Source organism: Mastigoproctus giganteus, chromosome 2 (assembly GCF_048544385.1).
Source record: "Mastigoproctus giganteus isolate SK-2022 chromosome 2, ASM4854438v1, whole genome shotgun sequence".
Lineage (NCBI taxonomy): Eukaryota > Metazoa > Arthropoda > Arachnida > Uropygi > Thelyphonidae > Mastigoproctus > Mastigoproctus giganteus.
This window is the reverse complement of record NC_143576.1, coordinates 162,100,709-162,120,225: the sequence shown is the minus strand read 5'-3', so window position 1 is coordinate 162,120,225 and position 19,517 is coordinate 162,100,709. Positions and strand designations below refer to the sequence as shown.

General features: G+C 39.8%; 1 protein-coding gene across 1 annotated transcript in view; it reads right to left on the bottom strand.

Moving 5' to 3' along the window:
• LOC150089713 (alcohol dehydrogenase class-3-like) overlaps window positions 1–16,238 on the bottom strand; it is a 130,484-nt gene extending 114,246 nt beyond the window's left edge. The window contains exon 1 of the mRNA XM_090368752.1: window positions 16,198–16,238. Within this exon, the coding sequence (XP_090224878.1) occupies window positions 16,198–16,224 (27 nt within the window). The 5' untranslated portion in view covers window positions 16,225–16,238. The remainder of the gene's footprint in view (window positions 1–16,197) is intronic.
• Between the last annotated feature and the right edge of the window lie 3,279 nt (window positions 16,239–19,517).

The window sequence follows — 19,517 nt, the reverse complement described above, 5'->3', positions numbered from 1 at the left end:
AATTTAATATAATTTATAGCCCATAAAATGAGCCAATTAAAAAAAAAAGAAAAATTGATGCCGAATGCCGCATTTTCAATGATAATTGGACATTCAGATATTTAATTCCAAATATAGACGATAAAGCTGTCCGTTTGATTTGTAACGAAACTATTTCCGTTTTTAAAGAATATAATCTAAAAAGGCATTTTTCAAAAAAAGCATTTCGTAAAATATAAGCTATTTTCACCGGAACAAATGAAAACTGAAGCAGAAAATTTAAAATGTGGTTTGCGTAAGCAACAGAATACTTTGAAAATTTTGTCAAAACAGATAGAGCTCTGACAAATTTAAATAGTGTATTTACTTTTTTTAAAAATACATTAATAATTTGGTAATTCAAGTAATATAACATTTTTTAGATTCTGATTTTTTTTATTAAATCGTTCAATCTATTCCGGCCCGCATCATGATACGAAAATTTCATTCGGCCCGCTGACGAAAAAAGTTGCCCACCCCTGCTCTAGAAGTTCTTCAACATCTTCATTTTCTACTTCCTCGAACCCAACTTCTTTTGCAAAAGCAACGCAACCTGCTTTGATTTGTTTTAGTTGCTCTGTAGGTTCAAAGCCTTCAAAATAGCAAATTAAATTAGGGATAAGTTTCTGCCACACACGATTCAAGCAGTCTTTTGTAACATCATTCCAGGCTTCTACAATCATATCAATGGCAATTTTGATGTTAAATCTCATCCAAAATTCTATAACAGTTTGTGCCTTGTCACCTTCAGTAGCAGAAATTAAAATCTTGAATGTTTGCCTTAAATGCTTCTATCACACCCTGGTCAAGGGGCTGTAATAGAGAGGTCGTGTTCAGAGGTAAAAAGATGAATTTGATATTCAGAGAGAATTCAGCAACCATCTGAGGATGGCTTGGTGCGTTATCAAGAATTATGTATTAGAATTTTAAAATCTAAGTTCTTCTTCTTTCAATAATTCTTAAAAGCGTCACGGTAAGCTTCAACTAAAATATCAGTGAATATTTGCCCAGTCATCCAACCTTTCTTGCTAGACCTATAGTGAACACCAAGGCTGGATTTCACAATTCCTTTTTAAAGCTTGTGGATTGGCAGAGTGATAAGCCACTACTGGTTTTAACTTCGTCTCCGCTGGCATTGGCAGCGAACATCACAGTTAAGAGATCTTTTGCAGCCTTAAATCTTGAGGCATGTGCTTCTGCTTTAAAGATGTAGGTTCTTGAAGGCATACGCTTCCAATAGAGACCTGTTTCATCCAGATTGAATATCTGATACAATGTGAAGCCGCCGCCTTCAATTATTTTCTGTACCACAGGTGGAAATGCCTCTGTGGCTTCCTCATCTGCACTTTCAACTTCGCCAGACAGCTTAACATTGTGAAAAGAGTAGCATTGTTTGAAGACGTAGGATAGATGTGAGGAAATTTGCCTTTAGCCAGCGGGTGGTTGGTTGGTGGAACAGACTTCCATCCCTTGTCGTGGAGATTGATAGCCGAATAAGTTTAAGGCTCAGCTGGACAGGTATTTCGAACGAACAGAGGGGTGAAGTGGAAGTGGTTATTTTTTATTTATTTATTTATTTTTTTTTTTTTTTTTTTTTTTGGCTGATGCTGCATAAGCTTGCTTTCTTGCATCAAATGCCTCTACTAATGCTAAGACACTAAACCAGCCACTACTAGCATTAAAAGGAGCCACTTCTAAAGGATTTGGCGATTTCTTTTTAAGGTCTTCATATATAGTTAGTGCTTTCTCTTTCACTGTGAGAAAGCTTGCTCCCAATTTTTTTTTGGTCTGGTCTTCAATCCATATGCTTAGCAGACTTTCCATTTCTTTAGGTATTGTTCTAATTGACTTTGTGGCACTTGAAGTTGTTCCAGCTATATATGTAGCTTTATTTTCATGGCACTGTCTCTGATGGTGCGCAATGTGGATTCACTTAAGCCTGTTGCTCTCGACATATTACATGTTCTCTCATTTCTTTCAAAACATTTTAATATTTCAAGTTTCTCTTCTATACTTAATGCTTTCCTTTTGCACTCACTGCTTGGCTTCTTGGAACCAGGACGCTTAACCATGTCTGGGATGCTGTATGAATATACTTTGTATAAAGAAAAGTTAACAAATGCAGGAGAACAATCCACGATGCACCCTTGTAGGATAACGCATGCAGATGAACTGAGATAAGAGATACATGAGGTTCAGTGTGTGTAAGGTGAGAATATGTAGTGTGTTTCTGCCTTTAAGGTGGAAACACTTATCACCTCATACATTGAGCTCACATGTAAACAGGTTAAACTTCAAATGTGTGAGAGCTATATTTTCCATTTAGTTGTACTGGTCGGAGACTATGTACGCTTATGTACATGGCTTAATTATTACTGTAATATATACATACTAATTGATATTTCTGTTACAGACTTTTTTTTTTTTTTTTTTTTTGGATTGTGAAATTTAAAACAGTAAAAAAGATAAGCAATCAATAACAATAAATGTGGCACACACAAAACGGAAGATTCTGAAAATTTATTTGTTTTTTATATGATTGAAGAGGAAGGTGAACATATCTCATCATAACATGAAAACCCACAGAATTCCATCTATCACTATTATTGCAAATGCAGTAAGATCGTTTATAATTAGACTGAGCTAACAGAAAAGCCCAATAAACTGGGAACTGCAAATTGTTTTTATTGTTTTATGGTAGTGACCTCCAGGAATGTGCTCCTCGGCTCAGGCTATCCCGTCTCACAAAATTTCTGTTTGAACAAAAAATCTTGTGAATACAGAGAATGACAAGTGTCTCCGACAATACAGTTACAGTAAATGGGAAATATAGCTCTTTGACATTTGACATTTTTTAAGCTTCGTAAACTTGTATGTATTGCTGCACAGGTCGCTACGTTCAGCTTGGTGCCGGGTTTTATGTTCACCTGGTGTTACTCGCAGATGAAATCGCGCATGAGCCAAAGCGAAAATTGCATTATAGTCACATTGTTCCCTAATATATCAATCGCATTGTGATTGATATATTAGGGAACCAAGTAACAGGGGTAACAGTAAATGTATGTTGGCTGGTGGTGGCACATGTTCGGACTGTTTTGAAAGAGAGCGGGAATTATAGAAGCCAGTTCAGAAGAACAGTGCCCATGGAAGTATCTGTACAAGAGGCATGCAGCAGAAACAGTACGTCTATTAGAAAGCAAGTGGAGAGACTCTGTTAGAGATGAATCATTAATTAACCTAACTGCCCTCTTCTGAATGGAATCAAGAAGCCTGAGAGAGGTTTTGGGGGCACCACCCCAGATGTGGGAACAATATTCCATGGCAGGGCGGATTTGCGATTTATACAGAGTGAGCAGCTGTCTGGAAGAAAAGTAATGCCGAGAGCGAAAGAGAAAACCAAGTTTTTTAGATGCAGAGGAAGCAATATTTGTAATGTATTTGTGCCAAGAGAGATTAGAAGTCAGGGTAATCCCCAAAAGAGATATATCATTTTGTCTAGAAATCGCAGTGTCACAAAAGATAAGCATAGGAGCAGAAGAATCCTTTTTGCAAGATATAAGACAAGACTGAGTTTTAGAAGGGTTGAAATCAACTAAGTTGTCTTAGCCCCACTGGAAAATTACCTGAAGATCGGCATTTAAGGAATTGGTAGCAAATTTTCGAAAAATTGAAGCTGATTGAGCAGGACAACTCAAAATGGAAAGTGGAATGCAATGTGCTATCATCAGCAAAACTATGGATAGGATTTGCAGTCAATGGAAGAAGGTCATTAATATACAAGAGGAAAAGAGTGGGGGAAAGAACTGAACCTTGGGGGACACTGGCATTAGTGGAGAAGTTAGAAGACAGAGAGCCATCTACCATCACCCTCAGTGAGCGATCAGAGAGGAAACTGGATAACCAATTACTAAAAACAGTTGGCAAACCATAAGATGGAAGCTTGTTTAGAAGACCTTTATGCCAAACACGATCAAAAGCCTTTGAGATGTCAAGAGCAACTACTTGTGTTTCACCAAACCTTTCCATTGAATTAGTCCATAAAGGGGTAACATAAGCCAGAATATCACCAGTGGATCGACACTGATGGAATTCATACTGGCGATCTTCGATCAGACGGAAGGTTTCAAGGTAGTTTAAGAGTAGGCGGTTAATTGATTTCTCCATTACTTTAGAAAGAGTAGAAGTAATTGCAATGGGACAATAATTGGATGGGAGCGATTTGTCACCCTTTTTAGGAACTGGATGATATGAGCAAATTTCCAAGCAGAAGGAAAAACACCTTTGGAATAAGAAAGTGAAAAAAGGCGGCAAAGAATAAGAGTAAGTTCAGGAGCACAGGTTTTGAGAACAAGTGGAGAAATACCATCGGGACCTGGAGCTTTCTTAGCATCAAGATTCGTCAAAATCCTTCTGACATCCTTTTGATGGAAGACCACAGGAGACATTGAATGGAGCGTGTTGGGAATGGTGGGAGGTGTTTTACCAAGATCATTAATATATGAGTTGTAAGAAAAATGGGATGCTAGCAGGTCAGCTTTATCCTTGGCTGAAGTGAAAACAGAACCATCTGGTTTGGACAGAGGTAGGAGCAGAGATGGGCAAAAGTTGCGGCCAATAGCTTTGGCAAGGAACCAGAATGCTCGGCTACCATTAGGACAAGAAGCAAGTTTTCTACTTTTAGCCTGTTCAAACTCTAGTTTGGACTGATTAATAACTGATTTACAATTGTTGCGAGCTTTGGTGTAGGCAGAAAATGAAACTGAAGAATTAAAAACAAGCCAATTACGACATGCAACATTCTTCAATTGAACAGCCTTAGCACGTTTATTGGAAAACCAAAAAACCAAGGTTTAGATAAAGGACAAGATTTTAAAGTGAAGTGTGGGATAAAGGATTTCATTCCTGCAAGAATAATTTCACTGACACAATCTGAGCAAACGTTGACATCAGAAGTTTTGAAACAGTAATCCGACCAAGGAAAAAGAAGAAAAGAAATCTCGCAGGTAATCCCATTTTGCATTCTTGTAATACCAAACACGAAGTTGGGAATAGCCATGCGAGAAAGGCTCCATTGGAGAAGAGACAATCACCAAGTTGTGATCTAAAGTGCCTAAAGGAACTCTCACTTCGATCGCCTACTTAGAAGGGTTGTTTGTGTGAAAAAGATCAAGCGTATTGGCTGTATGATTAGGATTGTCCGGTATTCTTGTAGGTAAATGAACAATCTGCGCTAGGTCATTAGTAATTGCAAAAGCCTCAGCATCTCGACCTGCTGGGTCGGTGTGACTAGAAAATGGAAGCCAGCTGGAGTTGTGAACATTAAAATTACCTCACTGTTAGGAAAGTTGGACTGGAGAAAGTCAAGTTGCAAAGAGAGGAAGTCAAAGAGCTCCACCAAGTGATTAGTGGAGTTGGGAGAAAGGTAGAGACAACAGATGAATTTTACACAATGAGGTAGAGATTTTAAGCCAGAGAAGATCAAAGAAAGTAGATTCTAAATTACCAAGTCTCTGACATGGAATATCAGAAAGGACATATGCAAAAGTACCACCTTTGAGGCGAAAGGAATCATACAGCGAATAATTTGGGCATCTGAGATGAGCAGTAGTTGAATCAACCGATAACTGAGATTCTGTCAGAAAAAGTACATGGGGTTTGGCAGACTGCAAGTGGAAATGGACATCGTTAAGATTAGAATTGAGACCACGTATATTTGTGAAATAAATTAGGAAGTGCTTGGGAGGTTTAGATCTTTTTGCAGATAAGCTTGCTCTATTAATTTGACAATTCATGGTGTATTCAATAGTAAGAAAAAGTGGGTTAGACATGCTGTATGAAGTAATGAAATTTTTGGATATATGGCATACACATGGCAAGAATATACCCAGATCCTTGACATAACGTTGCCTCGACAATGCTCCCCCGCATACACACTACTCGGACTCCCTCCAGTCACTAACTGGCAGAGTAGAGGTAGCAAGATTATACACTAGCTGATCCGGAAGCCTCCTGTTGAGTTGCCAATAGGTTTGGCCCGGTTTACTAGCTAGCGGCCGGCCTGCAAACACCGTTTTAGAGCTGTACCCTCGAAATGTAAGGAATATTGGATCTCAGCACGATGTTCATCATAACCTCAAAAGTCATCAATCATACTGCATGACAGAAGAGATAGGGAAGGATTGACCAGAACTTATCTCTAGAGACTAAACATGGGTTCCACCACTTCAAGCCTCCAATAAGCAAAGTCATGATATTTCACCGGTTGATGAGAATCATCTACCACCTAGTACTGCCAGGTAACATAGAGGGGCGGCATTCCTCCATGTGGTATGGGCGCCACACCTCGACCCCTGCTTACACTGGTTCACACCTGGGTGGTCACCCACCATGTACTTGTGCATGGAGGTTATACTCAGGATTACTAAGAATCCCGCCATCGTGAAGGCGCAAGCAGAGGATTTGGCTGTCACAGACCGTCCGGACTTTGCCGAAATTGGGTCACCCGAATATCAGTTCCATCAGCGTTTTACACTCCCAGGTAGCAAGAGCAGCTTGTCTGGCATATCTGAGAGAATGTCTGTGACAACCTCAAGGACCACCATTTCCTGTTCCAGAAAGTTCCGCAAACTTTCTGGAACAGGAAGAAATGATCTAGTCACGGAGGATGTCTTTGTGTACGTGCTAGGTACAGAGGGTGTAAAGACACTCTCTGCACCAACTCAGTATTCTGATGGGCTCTATGACAGTTTCAAGAGTAGGGTAGATGCACTGGAAGGAATTAAAATGGGGGCCCCATCAAGCTCTCAGCTGCCTAACTCAATGCCAGGGCTCACTATTGTGCATCAGGCAATACAGCAGCAATCTTCAGGGTTGAATGCACTGGTCCCACAGAAGCTAGTTATTCTTGGTGACCCTACCATCTGGAAATATATTGTGCAAAAAGGATAGGTGGAATCTCACCAGGGTATGTCTGCCAGGGGCAAAAGTAGATGTTCTAGAACAGATATCTTTTAAGGGCACAAAGGGTGATATGGTTGTATACGTTGGCACTAATGACATTAAGTGTAGGAGATCTGCGGACTTACTACAAGTACAATTCGATGTTGAAAAAAAAGTCTTGATTTGGGGTTAACTTTGCAAGTGTCTGCAATTCTGCCCAGACATGAAAGGAGGAATATATGATGAGAGCCATGTCAATCAATTCGGCCTGGAGAGATTGAGCAAGACTCATGGGCTAGAATTCTTAACAGCCTGGTCTGTGCTTGTTAACAGGAGAGCTTGTTTCTACAAGGATAGGATATACATAAATAAAAAGGGTGCAAGAATATTTGCTGGTATTATCAACGCAGTGTTAGGTGGGTCGGCAAACTGCTAGCTTTGGGGGAGTTCACTGAGTAATAGATTAATAGTAGCCACACGCATCAATGAAAGTGATTCTTGCACTGCTTCTATTAAAATGACCAGGAGCCTGCAAAGCAAGGTGCTGGGGATTTCCAGGACTGCTGGGAGATATCATGGAACAAGTAAATACATGGGCTGTGTTAGGATAACTAAGAGTAAAAATAGGTGCATGTATATATTGAATCTATATCAATGTTTATCTTATTGTTTGATTCCTTATTACTGTTATGAACTCTGTTCATTGTTCTGCTTTCAGATACGCTTATTAGTTACCTGTTGCGTATCTTGTTATTAATAAAATAAAATAATAAATACAAAAATACTTGCATGTAAACCAATGCTAGGAGTATAGTAAATAAATATGATAAATCTGAGGTGCTGGTGAAGACACTGAAAGCACCACTGTTGGGATATCAGAGACGTGGTGTCATACAGAGATAAGGAATGCAGAATTGGAATTTGGGGAGTAAAATGTGTACAGAAATGACAGTCAGGATAAAAAGGGAGGAGGGGTAATGCTGTTAATTAAGAAATACATAAAAATATAAGAAAGTGATTTCCAGCTGACATGGGTGGACAGTGCAACGTTGAGTCAGTTTGGTGTAATAACATAAGCACTGGGAAAGTAAAATTGAGAATAGGAGTGTATTATAGGCCTAATGACTCTGATTTGTAAATGAACAACTATACAGGGAAATAGAGTGGGCCAGTTTTTTTTTTTTTTTTTGGGTAGTTAGTAGTAGTAGTAGTGGCATGTGATGCAAGAAAGCAAATGTATGAGCTTATGCAGCATCAGACAAAAAAAAAAAAAAAAAAATCACACCATTCCCTCCAAATGCCTGTCCAGTTCCTCCTTAAATTTATTCAGCCTATCAACTTCCACAACGACAGATGGAAGTTTGTTCCAGCAATTAACCACCAGCTGGCTAAAGGCAAATTTCCGCACATCTAATCTACATCTGTCTTTTCTTAATTTGAATTTATGCCCCCTTAGGTTCGTAATCTGAACAAGTGAAGGATCCCATCAGAATTCAGCGTGCTCAACCCATTCAAGGTAATTCATATTTGCCTTCAGTTAGCAGATAGTTGGAACAAACTCCCATTTGGTGATATTAGAGGGGATGGGCTGGTGATATATGAAGTGTTGTTGCTTTTTTTTTTTTTTTTTTTTCTGCTGATGCTGTATAAGCTTGCTTTCTTGCATTATTTGCCATTACTAATATTATATTAAAAAAAAAAAATCCACAGCTCTAGTCATCAACAGAATTCAAACCATAACTTCTCCAAACGAATAACAAGTGGCAAACCAACATGCTGAAACACAGGGCAACATTTAAAACAGTGATTGTCACACTACAGCCCTAACTAAAGGGGCACAAACTCATTAGCATTAGCATTAGTAGAGGCATTTGATGCAAGAAAGCAAGCTTATGCAGCATCAGCCAAAAAAAAAAAAAAAAAAACCCACTTCCACTTCACCCCTCTGTTCGTTCAAAATACCTGTCCAGCTGAGCCTTAAACTTATTTAGGCTATCAACCTCCACCAAAAGGGATGGAAGTCTGTTCCACCAACCAACCACCCGCTAGCTAAAGGCAAATTTCCGCACGTCTATCCTACATCTGTCTTTCCTCAATTTCAATTTATGCCCTCTCAGGTGATTTTTCTGAGCTAGAGGAAGAATCCCATCAGCATTGAGCATGCTTAAACCATTCAAGGCTTTATACACCTCTATCAGATCACCTCGCTGGTGCCTAGTCTCCAGACATTGTAATTTGCAAAACTTAAGCCTTTCTTCGTAAGAGCACCCCTTTGTTCCATTCACTAATCTTGTTGCCCTTCTCTGTACTCGTTCCAGCAGCTCTACATCCTTCTTGAAATGAGGCCTCCAGACCTGTATACAGTACTCTAGGTGTGGCCTGACCATCGCCTTATACAATGGAATAATCACCTCCTTATCCCTGCTGGAAAAATTCCTGTATATCATTGACAATACTCCATGAGCTACTCTTGCAGCCCGTCTGCACTGCTCAGAGAACTTCATATCTGCCTGCACAAGTCCCTTTCATTCTCTACCACTGTCAGTGTAGTACCACAGAGTTGATACGTTGCTCTGGGGTTGCTGTTTCCCATGTGTAGTACTTTACATTTGTCAATGTTAAACTTCATTTGCCACCTCTCAGCCCATCTGCTCAACCTTTCCAGATCCTGTTGCAGCAGCATAGTGTCAGTTGTGTCCTTGACAACCCTGCCAACCTTTGTATCGTCTGCAAACTTGATCAATATCATTTATAAATACAGAAAACAATAATGGACCCAACACTGAGCCCTGAGGGACTCCACTAATAACATCAGTCCACGATGAGCAGTGTCCATTGATTACCACTCTCTGTCTTCTCCCCCTCAACCACCCCTTTATCCATAGCAGCAATTTGCCTCCAATGTCACACTGCTCCAATTTGTGTAGCAGTATTCCATGTGCAACAGTATCAAAAGCCTTTCTAAGATCCAAGTTTATAATATCAAAGTTATTCCCTGCATCCAGTTCTTTTGTGACTGCATCATAGTATCCAATCAAGTTGGTCAGGCAAGACTTCCCCTTAACAAAACCATGCTGTGTCTGAGCTATAACTGAAGTCTAGTCTAAATGATCCTGCAGTGCTTCTTTAACCAGTGCCTCCATTAATTTTCCTGGAACAGAAGTTAAGCTCACAGGTCTATAATTACTTGTGTCAGCCTTTGATCCTCCTTTGTGAATTGGGGTCACATTTGCACATTTCCAGTCTATGGGTACCTCCCCTGAGTCCAAGGAAGCTCTCATAATTATGGCTAAGGGTTTGCTTACTTCCTTTGCTGCCTCCTTTAATATAACTGGATAGATCCCATCCACCCCGGGTGCCTTTCTTGTGTTTATCTTCAACAGTTTCTCCTCCACTTTACTCCCAGTTATTTCAAGATTCTGTAGCTTACTGCTAGAGTTGAATACACCTCTGGCATTCCCCTCGCTGAATAACTCCTCATGTGTGAATGTCGATGCAAAATATTCATTTAGTTTGTTAGCTACCTGACCAGGATCATCAACAGTTGACCCATCAATATCAAGTGGACCAATCTGATTCATCCCCTTCCTTCTAGAGTTTACATAAGTAAAGAACTCTTTGCTGTTTTTCTTTGCATCCCTTGCCAAGGATTTCTCGTAATCTGCCTTCGCCTGCCTAACCTCCTTTGTAACTTGGTTGCATATCAACTTGTATCTATCATAGGCTTCTGTGTCATGTGTTAATTTGTATGTATCCCATGCATTTTTCTTCTCTGCCATATGCCTCATTAGTTCATCTGACATCCATTTTGGCCTAAACCTTGAACAATATTTCTTAGTTGGTATGTAAAGCCTAGTAGCTTCCAAGATAAGTTCTTTGAATGCTTCCCATTTTGAATTTGCTGTTGGTAACATCATCAGTTGGTCCCACTGTATAGAATTTAAATACTGTCTCAGTCCATCGTAGTCGCCTTTACGGAAGCAATAACCCTTCCCTTTACCCCTAATGGTAGTTACCTCTTTGAGTAAATCCCACTTCAGCACACTGTGATCACTGCCACCTAGTGGTTCATTTATCTGCAGATTCTTAATGCATGAAGAATCACTGCTGATAATCAAATCTAGAGTATTACTCCCTCTAGTTGCCTCCCGAACATGCTGATGTAGAAAACAATCATCCAATAAATCCACAAAAGCCCTGCTAGTGTGTGATTAACCAGCCCCCAAATTCCAGTCAATATCTGGGAAATTAAAATCTCCCATTATAAGACTCTCTGATTTACTGGCCCACTCTATTTCACTGTACAGTTCCTTATTATACTCATCAGAGTCATTAGGCCTATAGCACACTCCTACTCTCAATTTTGATCTCCCAATGCTTATGTCACACCAAACTGACTCAACACTGCACTGTCCAGCGATGTCGACTGGCTTCACTTCCTTGGTTTTTATGTGTTTCTTAACTAATAGCATAACCCCTCCCCCCTTCCTATCCTGTCTATCCTTTCTGTAGACGTTGTACTCCCCAAATTGCAGTTCTGCATCCCTTATATCTGTGTGACACCACGTCTCTGATATCCCAACAATATCTGCCTTTGATGTTTTGAGCAATACCTCAAATTCATCAAATTTATTTACTAAACTCCTAGCATTGGTGTACACGCAAGTATACCTGCACCTGTTTCTATTCTTAGCTACCCTAACACAACCCATGTGTTTACTTGTACCGCGATGGCTCCCAGCAGTCTCTGAAATACCATGCATCTTGTTTTTCAGGCTTCTGCTCATTCTAATAGAAGCAGTGCAAGAATCTCTTTCACCTCTGCCAGTGGCTACTGTCAATGTATTGGTCTATTATGTATTATGTTGCTGTTGTGTGTGTGTTACTTGTGCCCTCTTTGTAAAGTTACTTTTAGCAGGACATGATTCAGCCATAAAGGTGCCTTTGTGTGTGCTCATTGTAAAGAGCTTGAGGAAATTAAATGCAAATTCAGCATTCTAATGGGACTATATGACATTCTGAAGAATAGAATTGATGCCCTTGAAGGATTTAAAGAGAGGGACCCATCAAGAACACAGTCACCCAGTCCAACACTTGAGCCTATGACCCAGCATCAGACAACACAATGACGTCCTCTGCAACAGTGATCCTTGAGGAAGTAGCTATAGTTGATGACTCGATTGGCAGACAAACGGGAAATATACTGTGCAAAAAGAACAGGTGGAATAGGATCAGTGAATATATCTGCCAGGGAATAAAGTTCATGACATTGTACTGCTGTATAATGTCATGAACATTTTTAGGGGCACAAAAGGTGATATTGTCATACAGGTGTTCTTAATTATGAGATTAAGAATAGACCTAATTTAATTAGCAAGTGATACTTCAACTGCCTCTACTGGAACATGCAGTAGTCTGGAAAGCAAAGTGTTAGGGAGACCTGCAGGGGCCTTCGAAGAACAAGCAAACACATAGGCTAAGATTAAAAACAGTTGCATGTATACCTGCATGCACACCAACACTAAGAGCACAATAAATAAATTTGATGAATCTGAAGTACAGGTCAGGTCATCAAATGCAGACACTGTGGGGATATCAGAGACAAGGTGTTACACACAGACATAAGAGATTCAGAATTTTAACATCGGGAGCTGTTGTACCTCTAAGTTAAGAAGCACAGCAACTCATGGGGTTTTTGTTAAGGATATGTAGGAATAAGGAGGTGCTTATCCCCCCCCCCCTCTTTTTTTCTTTTATAAGGCAATGGTTAGGCCCGGTGGTGTACTGGAGCCAGCTCACACGAGTTGATTGTTAAAAATTTTCAAGAATTTTGCAAGCAGGTCGTTAAACTGACAATGGCTATAAACTGTAGAGCAGCATGCACTTCAATTCACAATGGCTAGTGACATTTGAGCGATACGTTTATATGTAATTACATGGAAAATCCAGCAGGTTGCACTTATTTCAGCACCCTTTGTGCTTCCTTTCCCCTGCCTCTTCCCTACATGACAGCCTATGAAGAGATTATCTCTGCTAGCAATTTTACAGGAATATTATTTCCAACAAACATCTGTTTAATTTTGCGTAGGCCGCTCCTTAAGGTAATGACATTCCCATGCTTGACATCTGTCAAGATTTTGCATTTCTAAAAGTGTCATGGTATATCATCGTGATATCGGCACATACTGGATTTAATGAGGACAAAAATATTGGGAAAAGAGTTAACAGATTGGGATGCAACTCCATTTGTAAAATCATGGTTGAATTACAACCATAGATTGGCTATGGATACAAGAGCTCGGCAAAATTCAACAAAAATATTTTGTGCTATATGGAAATTACAATAAAAAATGAATATTTTATTGTTGCTTGATATTTTTGTATTCCAAATTGTTGTAAATCGGTAAAACTTACAATACATATATATACACATTTTTGGTCCTTTTTTTTTTTTTTTTTTTAGCGAGCCAATTGTTAAAAATTTACCAGCACATCACTGGTTAGGCCACATCTTGAGTACTGCTAAAGGTTTGGAAGCATCATTTGCAGATGGATAAGGATCTGTCCAAACATGCGCAGAGAAGAAAAACAAGATTAGTGGGGGGAACAAAAGAAAACTTCTTGCAATCAAGTCTAAACTTCTCATCCCATAATTCAAACTTATGGTTAGCATTAGTAGAGGCATATGATGCAAGAAAGCAAGCTTATTCAGCATTAGCCAAAAAAAAAAGCACAACCACTACTCCCATTTCACCCCTCCATTCGTTCGAAATACCTGTCGAGCTGAGCCTTAAATTTGTTTAGGCTATCAACTTCAACAACAAGTGATGGAAGTCTATTCCACAAACCAACTGCCCGCTGGCTAAAGGCAAATTTCCGCACATCTATCCGACATCCGTCCTTCCTCAATTTGAATTTATGCCCTCTCAGGTGATTATTCTGAGCAAGAGGAAGAATCCCATCGGCATTGAGCATGCTCAAGCCATTCAAAGCCTTATACACCTCTATCAGATCGCCTCGCCGATGCCTAGTCTCCAGACTCTATAATTTGCAAAACTTAAGCCTTTCTTCGTAAGAGCAACCCTTTGTTCCATTCACTAATCTTGTTGCCCTTCTCTGCACTCGTTCCAGCAGCTCTACATCCCTCTCGAAATGAGGCCTCCAGACCTGCATACAGTACTCAAGGTGTGGCCTGACCAATGCCTTATACAAGGGAATAATCACATCCCTGTCCCTGCTAGAAAAATTCCTGTATATCATTGACAAGACACCATGAGCTACTCTTGCAGCTCGTCTGCACTGCTCAGAGAACTTCATATCTGCCTGCACAATTACCCCCAGGTCCTTTTCATTCTCTACCACTGTCAGCGCAGTACCACAGAGTTGATACGTTGATCTGGGGTTACTGTTTCCCATATGTATTACTTTACATTTGTCAATGTTAAACTTCATTTGCCACCTCTCAGCCCATCTGCTCAACCTTTCCAGATCCTGTTGCAGCAGCATAGCATCAGTAGTGTCCTTAACAACCCTGCCAACCTTTGTATCATCTGCAAACTTGGACATTAAGCTTGATATACCATCATCTATATCATTTATAAATACAGAAAACAACAATGGACCCAACACTGAACCCTGAGGAACTCCACTAATAACATTAGTCCATGTTGAGCAGTGTCCATTGATTACCGCTCTCTGTCTTCTGCCACTCAACCATCCCTTTATCCATAGCAACAATTTGCCTCCAATGCCACACTGCTCCAATTTGTGCAGCAGTCTTCCATGCGCAACAGTATCAAAAGCCTTTCTAAGATCCAAATATATAATATCAAAGTTATTTCCTACATCCAGTTCTTTTGTGACTACATCATAGTATCCAATCAAATTGGTCAGACAAGACCTGCCCTTAACAAAACCATGCTGTGTCTCAGCTATGATCCTGCAGTGCTTCTTTAACCAGTGCCTCCATTAATTTTCCTATAACCGAAGTTAAACTAACAGGTCTATAATTACTTGTGTCAGCCTTTAGCATTAGCATTAGTAGAGGCATTTGATGCAAGAAAGCAAGCTTATGCAGCATCAGCCAAAAAAAAAAAAAAAAAAAAAACCCACTTCCACTTCACCCCTCTGTTCGTTCAAAATACCTGTCCAGCTGAGCCTTAAACTTATTTAGGCTATCAATCTCCACCACAAGGGATGGAAGTCTGTTCCACCAACCAACCACCCGCTGGCTAAAGGCAAATTTCCGCACGTCTATCCTACATCTGTCTTTCCTCAATTTCAATTTATGCCCTCTCAGGTGATTTTTCTGAGCTAGAGGAAGAATCCCATCAGCATTGAGCATGCTTAAACCATTCAAGGCTCTATACACCTCTATCAGATCACCTCGCTGGTGCCTAGTCTCCAGACACTGTAATTTGCAAAACTTAAGCCTTTCTTCGTAAGAGCACCCCTTTGTTCCATTCACTAATCTTGTTGCCCTTCTCTGTACTCGTTCCAGCAGCTCTACATCCTTCTTGAAATGAGGCCTCCAGACCTGTACTCCAGACCTCCAGCCTTTTATCCTCCTTTGTGAATTGGGGTTACATTTGCACATCTCCAGTCTATGGGTACCTCCCCCATATCCAGTTTTCTCTCTGCAGGTGATATTCACTGCCAGTCAGTGCTGGACGTTTGTCGATGTAGGCAAGTAACACTTATGAAACTAAAATGTTGTAAGGGATACGCAAAATGAATGAATTTTTTTAATCTAATAAATACTGTACACGCCTCCAGCTTTTGGCTAATCCCCGCACCTCCGAACGCAGAGGATAATAATCATCCCCCGGCTGGTTCTAAATATATTTTTTTCTTGAAGTTACTGTGGCAATGTTATTTACAAAAACAGTAATCTAAAAGTTAAAATCAGCCTATTCCATGCAAAAATCGTGAAACCCTTGAGTACTTCATATATAAGTGCCAAAAGGAGGAGGGGCACGTGGAAGATTCCCAACATTCTTTTAGTTACAAGGTAAATTATTGTTTCTGATCGCTGCTTCTTTTATACCTAGGAGTAGTCCGAATTTAAAAATTTTATTGCATCCTTTTGCTAAAAATCCACAGAGTAAAAACTTACTAACTTTGTGTAAAAATCAAATGTCCGCTATGTACATCAATATTTAGTTATTTACACAATATTCGACTAAGTATTACCCCGCTTGAAATTCTCGAAATCGTATTTAGAATATTCGTTATACAAACCTTGTCTGCCGTGCTTGAAGAATGCATCCTTTATTATAAGATTATTAATTAGTTATTACAAGACTAAGTAATATTTAATTTACCATCTGTGTAAGATACTACCCTGTGCAATTTATGGTCACTTCATGGGAGGGCAAAAATCAGGGGTGGGGGAATTTTCGTTGATGCAGTGTCACTAAATTTGCTGTTCCCACTCGATGGCACACGGTCACGCGTAAATTATTTTATGTAAAAACAGACCGTAGCATAATAAGCAGTCATATATCACTTGTCGATATAAAATGTTAGGCACAAGGGCTACAATATTGTGCTTGTCAAAATTTATATTATTATTATTATTAATAGTAGAAGTTTTTTTGTTTTTTTTTTACCCCAGGGGCTCACATCTGGTGAGTAGGGGCTTGGCACGCCCGGGGTTCTGAACTGGATATCATCATTCTTCTCTTTCTTGGTGATTCCTTTCTGCTTCTGACTCTTCCTCCCGCTGTCCCTCTCAGGGTAACTCAGAAAAAATTTTTCCCCCCTGGTGCAGCATAAGCCTCAGGCTTCCTTGACGTCTAATAATAACAGTAATAATGAGCAAGCAGCTCAGAAGTCAGAAGCTTTAGAAGGCGAAGAATTCATCTAGATTTGCATTTCTTAATATATGTTATAGTTTCTTGAACACTTAGAGCAGCAAAATGTTTCTAGTCTTTTCTGTTGCTAACTAGGCAATTTAACAGGGGGCAGTCATGTAAAATGGGGCTCGCATCTGGTGAGTATGGGCTTGGCACACCCAGGGTCGTGAGCTGGATATCATCATTCTTCTCTTTCTTGGTGATTCCCTTTTAACTCTCTCTCTCTCTCTCTCTCTCTGTCTCTCTCTCTCTTAGGGTAACTCGGGAATTTTTTTTGGCTGGTACAGCATAAGCCTCAGGCTTCCTTGCACCATATAGCTAATAATAATAATAATAAAATAGGTTTCTCTCTAAGCCCGGAAAGTTAGTAGTACCCCACAAAGGGTCTTCCTTTCTGAGAAGATAACAATGAGCAATACGAACGTGAGCAATACTTGCTCTAGCAAGAACTACTTTTTCTTTTTTTTACATTGCTGCTGCTTATCGTCCAGAATGATGATTGGATTTAAATTTCCATAAGTCTGTTGTTGATATGTTCCAGCCATGTATAATGCTAATGCTCATGTATTTTCCCACTGAGTAATAGACTTATCGTACGATAAGTCTATTACTCAGTGGGTAGAAGTAACCCCAGAGAAACGTACCAACTGTGGGGTACTACACTTAAGGTGGTAGAAAATGAAAAAAACCTGGGAGTAATTGTGCAGTCAGATATGAAGTTTTCTGAGCAATGCAGACAGGCTGCCAGGGCAGGTCATAGGGTTTTGTCAATGATATATAGGAATTTTGCTAGCAGGGAAAAGGAGGTGATTATCCCTCTGTATAAGGTAATGGTCAGGCCACGCCTAGAGTACTGCGTACAGGTCTAGAGGCCTCATTTTAGGAAGGATGTAGATTTACTTGAGCGTGTACAGAGAAGGGCAACAAGATTGGTGAGGGGAATGAAGGGATCCTCTTATCAAGAGAGGCTTAAGTTCTGCAAATTGCAGTTGCTGCAGACTAAGCACCTGCGCGGTGATCTGATTGAGGTGTATAAGGCCTTGAATGGGTTCAGCACGCTGAATTCTGATGGGATCCTTCCACTTGTTCAGATTACGAACCTAAGGGGGCAAAAATTCAAATTAAGAAAGGACAGATGTAGAATAGATGTGCGGAAATTTGCCTTTAGCCAGCGGGTGGTTAATTGCTGGAACAAACTTCCATCTGTCGTTGTGGAAGTTGATAGGTTGAATAAATTAAAGGAGGAACTGGACAGGCATTTGGAGGGAATGGTGTGATTATTTTTTTATTATTATTATTTTTTGGCTGATGCTGCATAAGCTCATACATTACCTTTCTTGCATCACATGCCACTACTACTACTACTACGATGGTTTTTTCGTCTTCAGCACCAACCTTCATATCAATCACTTATGAATTTACTGACTGTTTTTCTGCCAGATCTTCGTTTTCAATTCCTAGTGTTCCAGAATGGGTTAGAACACAGAAGCCCTCCACAGAATGTTGTCTAACTTATAGTTGGGGGAATTTCGATTTGATTTGTTTTAGCAAAGGATGGAAATTGTAAAGTATAGTAGTAGTAGAAATACTAGAGGTAGTGCCAAATAATACAAGAAAGAAAGCCTAGATAGCATCAACAACAATAAAAAAAACCCTAAACACTTCATCCATCCACGCGCTCCGAGAATGTGTCTAGTTTTCACCTTAAATTTATTCAAATAATCCACTTCCACGACAAGAGATGTAAACCTGTTCAAACAATCACCAACCCGCTGGTTAAAGGCAAACTTCGGCACATCTATTCTCCAACCATCCATTCTCAACTTAAACGTATGCCCCCTTGTTTGTGTAGTTTCAGTAAGAGGAAGACTGTCATTCATATTCAGTTTACTCAATCCATTCAAGTCCTTAAACAACTCAGTCAGATCAGTCTGCAGGTGCCTAGTCCTGCAGACGCGGCAATTAGCAGAATTGGAGCCATTACAGGTAAGAATACTCTTTTGTTCCCATCAGCATTTCTGTTTCCTTCTCTGCAATCGTGTCAGCCGTCTACATCCTTCATAAACTTATGATTTCAGACCTGTATGCAATACTCAAAATGCGGCCTAACTATAGCCTTGTAAAAGGGATAAGCATCTCTTTATCCATGCTAGAAATTTGTTCTATATATCAATCATAAAACCCCATGAGCTGCCTTGGCAGAACGTCCGCACTACTAAGGGAATTTTATATCTGACTGCACAATTACCTCAGGATTTTTTCAATTTCCACTATTTTCAGTGTAGCACAACACAGTTCATAAATTTCTCAGAGATTAATGCTACCCATATACGGTACTTCGCATTTGTCAAAATTAAACTTCAACTGCCATGGCTCAGCCCATTGACAAAATTTTCCGAGATCTAGTTGCAGTAGATCACCCCGATTATTGTCATTAACAAATCTGCCAATCGGTATCATCTGCAAACGAGACATTAAAGTATCATCTGCAGACTTGACATTAAGGTATCATCTGCACACTTCACATTAAGGTACCATCTGCAGACAAAAATAGGTATTATTAGCATTAGCATTAGCATTAGTAGAGGCATATGGTGCAAGAAATCAAGCTTATGCAGCATCAGCCAAAAAAAAAAAAAAAAAAAAAAAACTTCCACTTCACTCCTCCGTTCGTTCGAAATACCTGTCCAGCTGCGCCTTAAA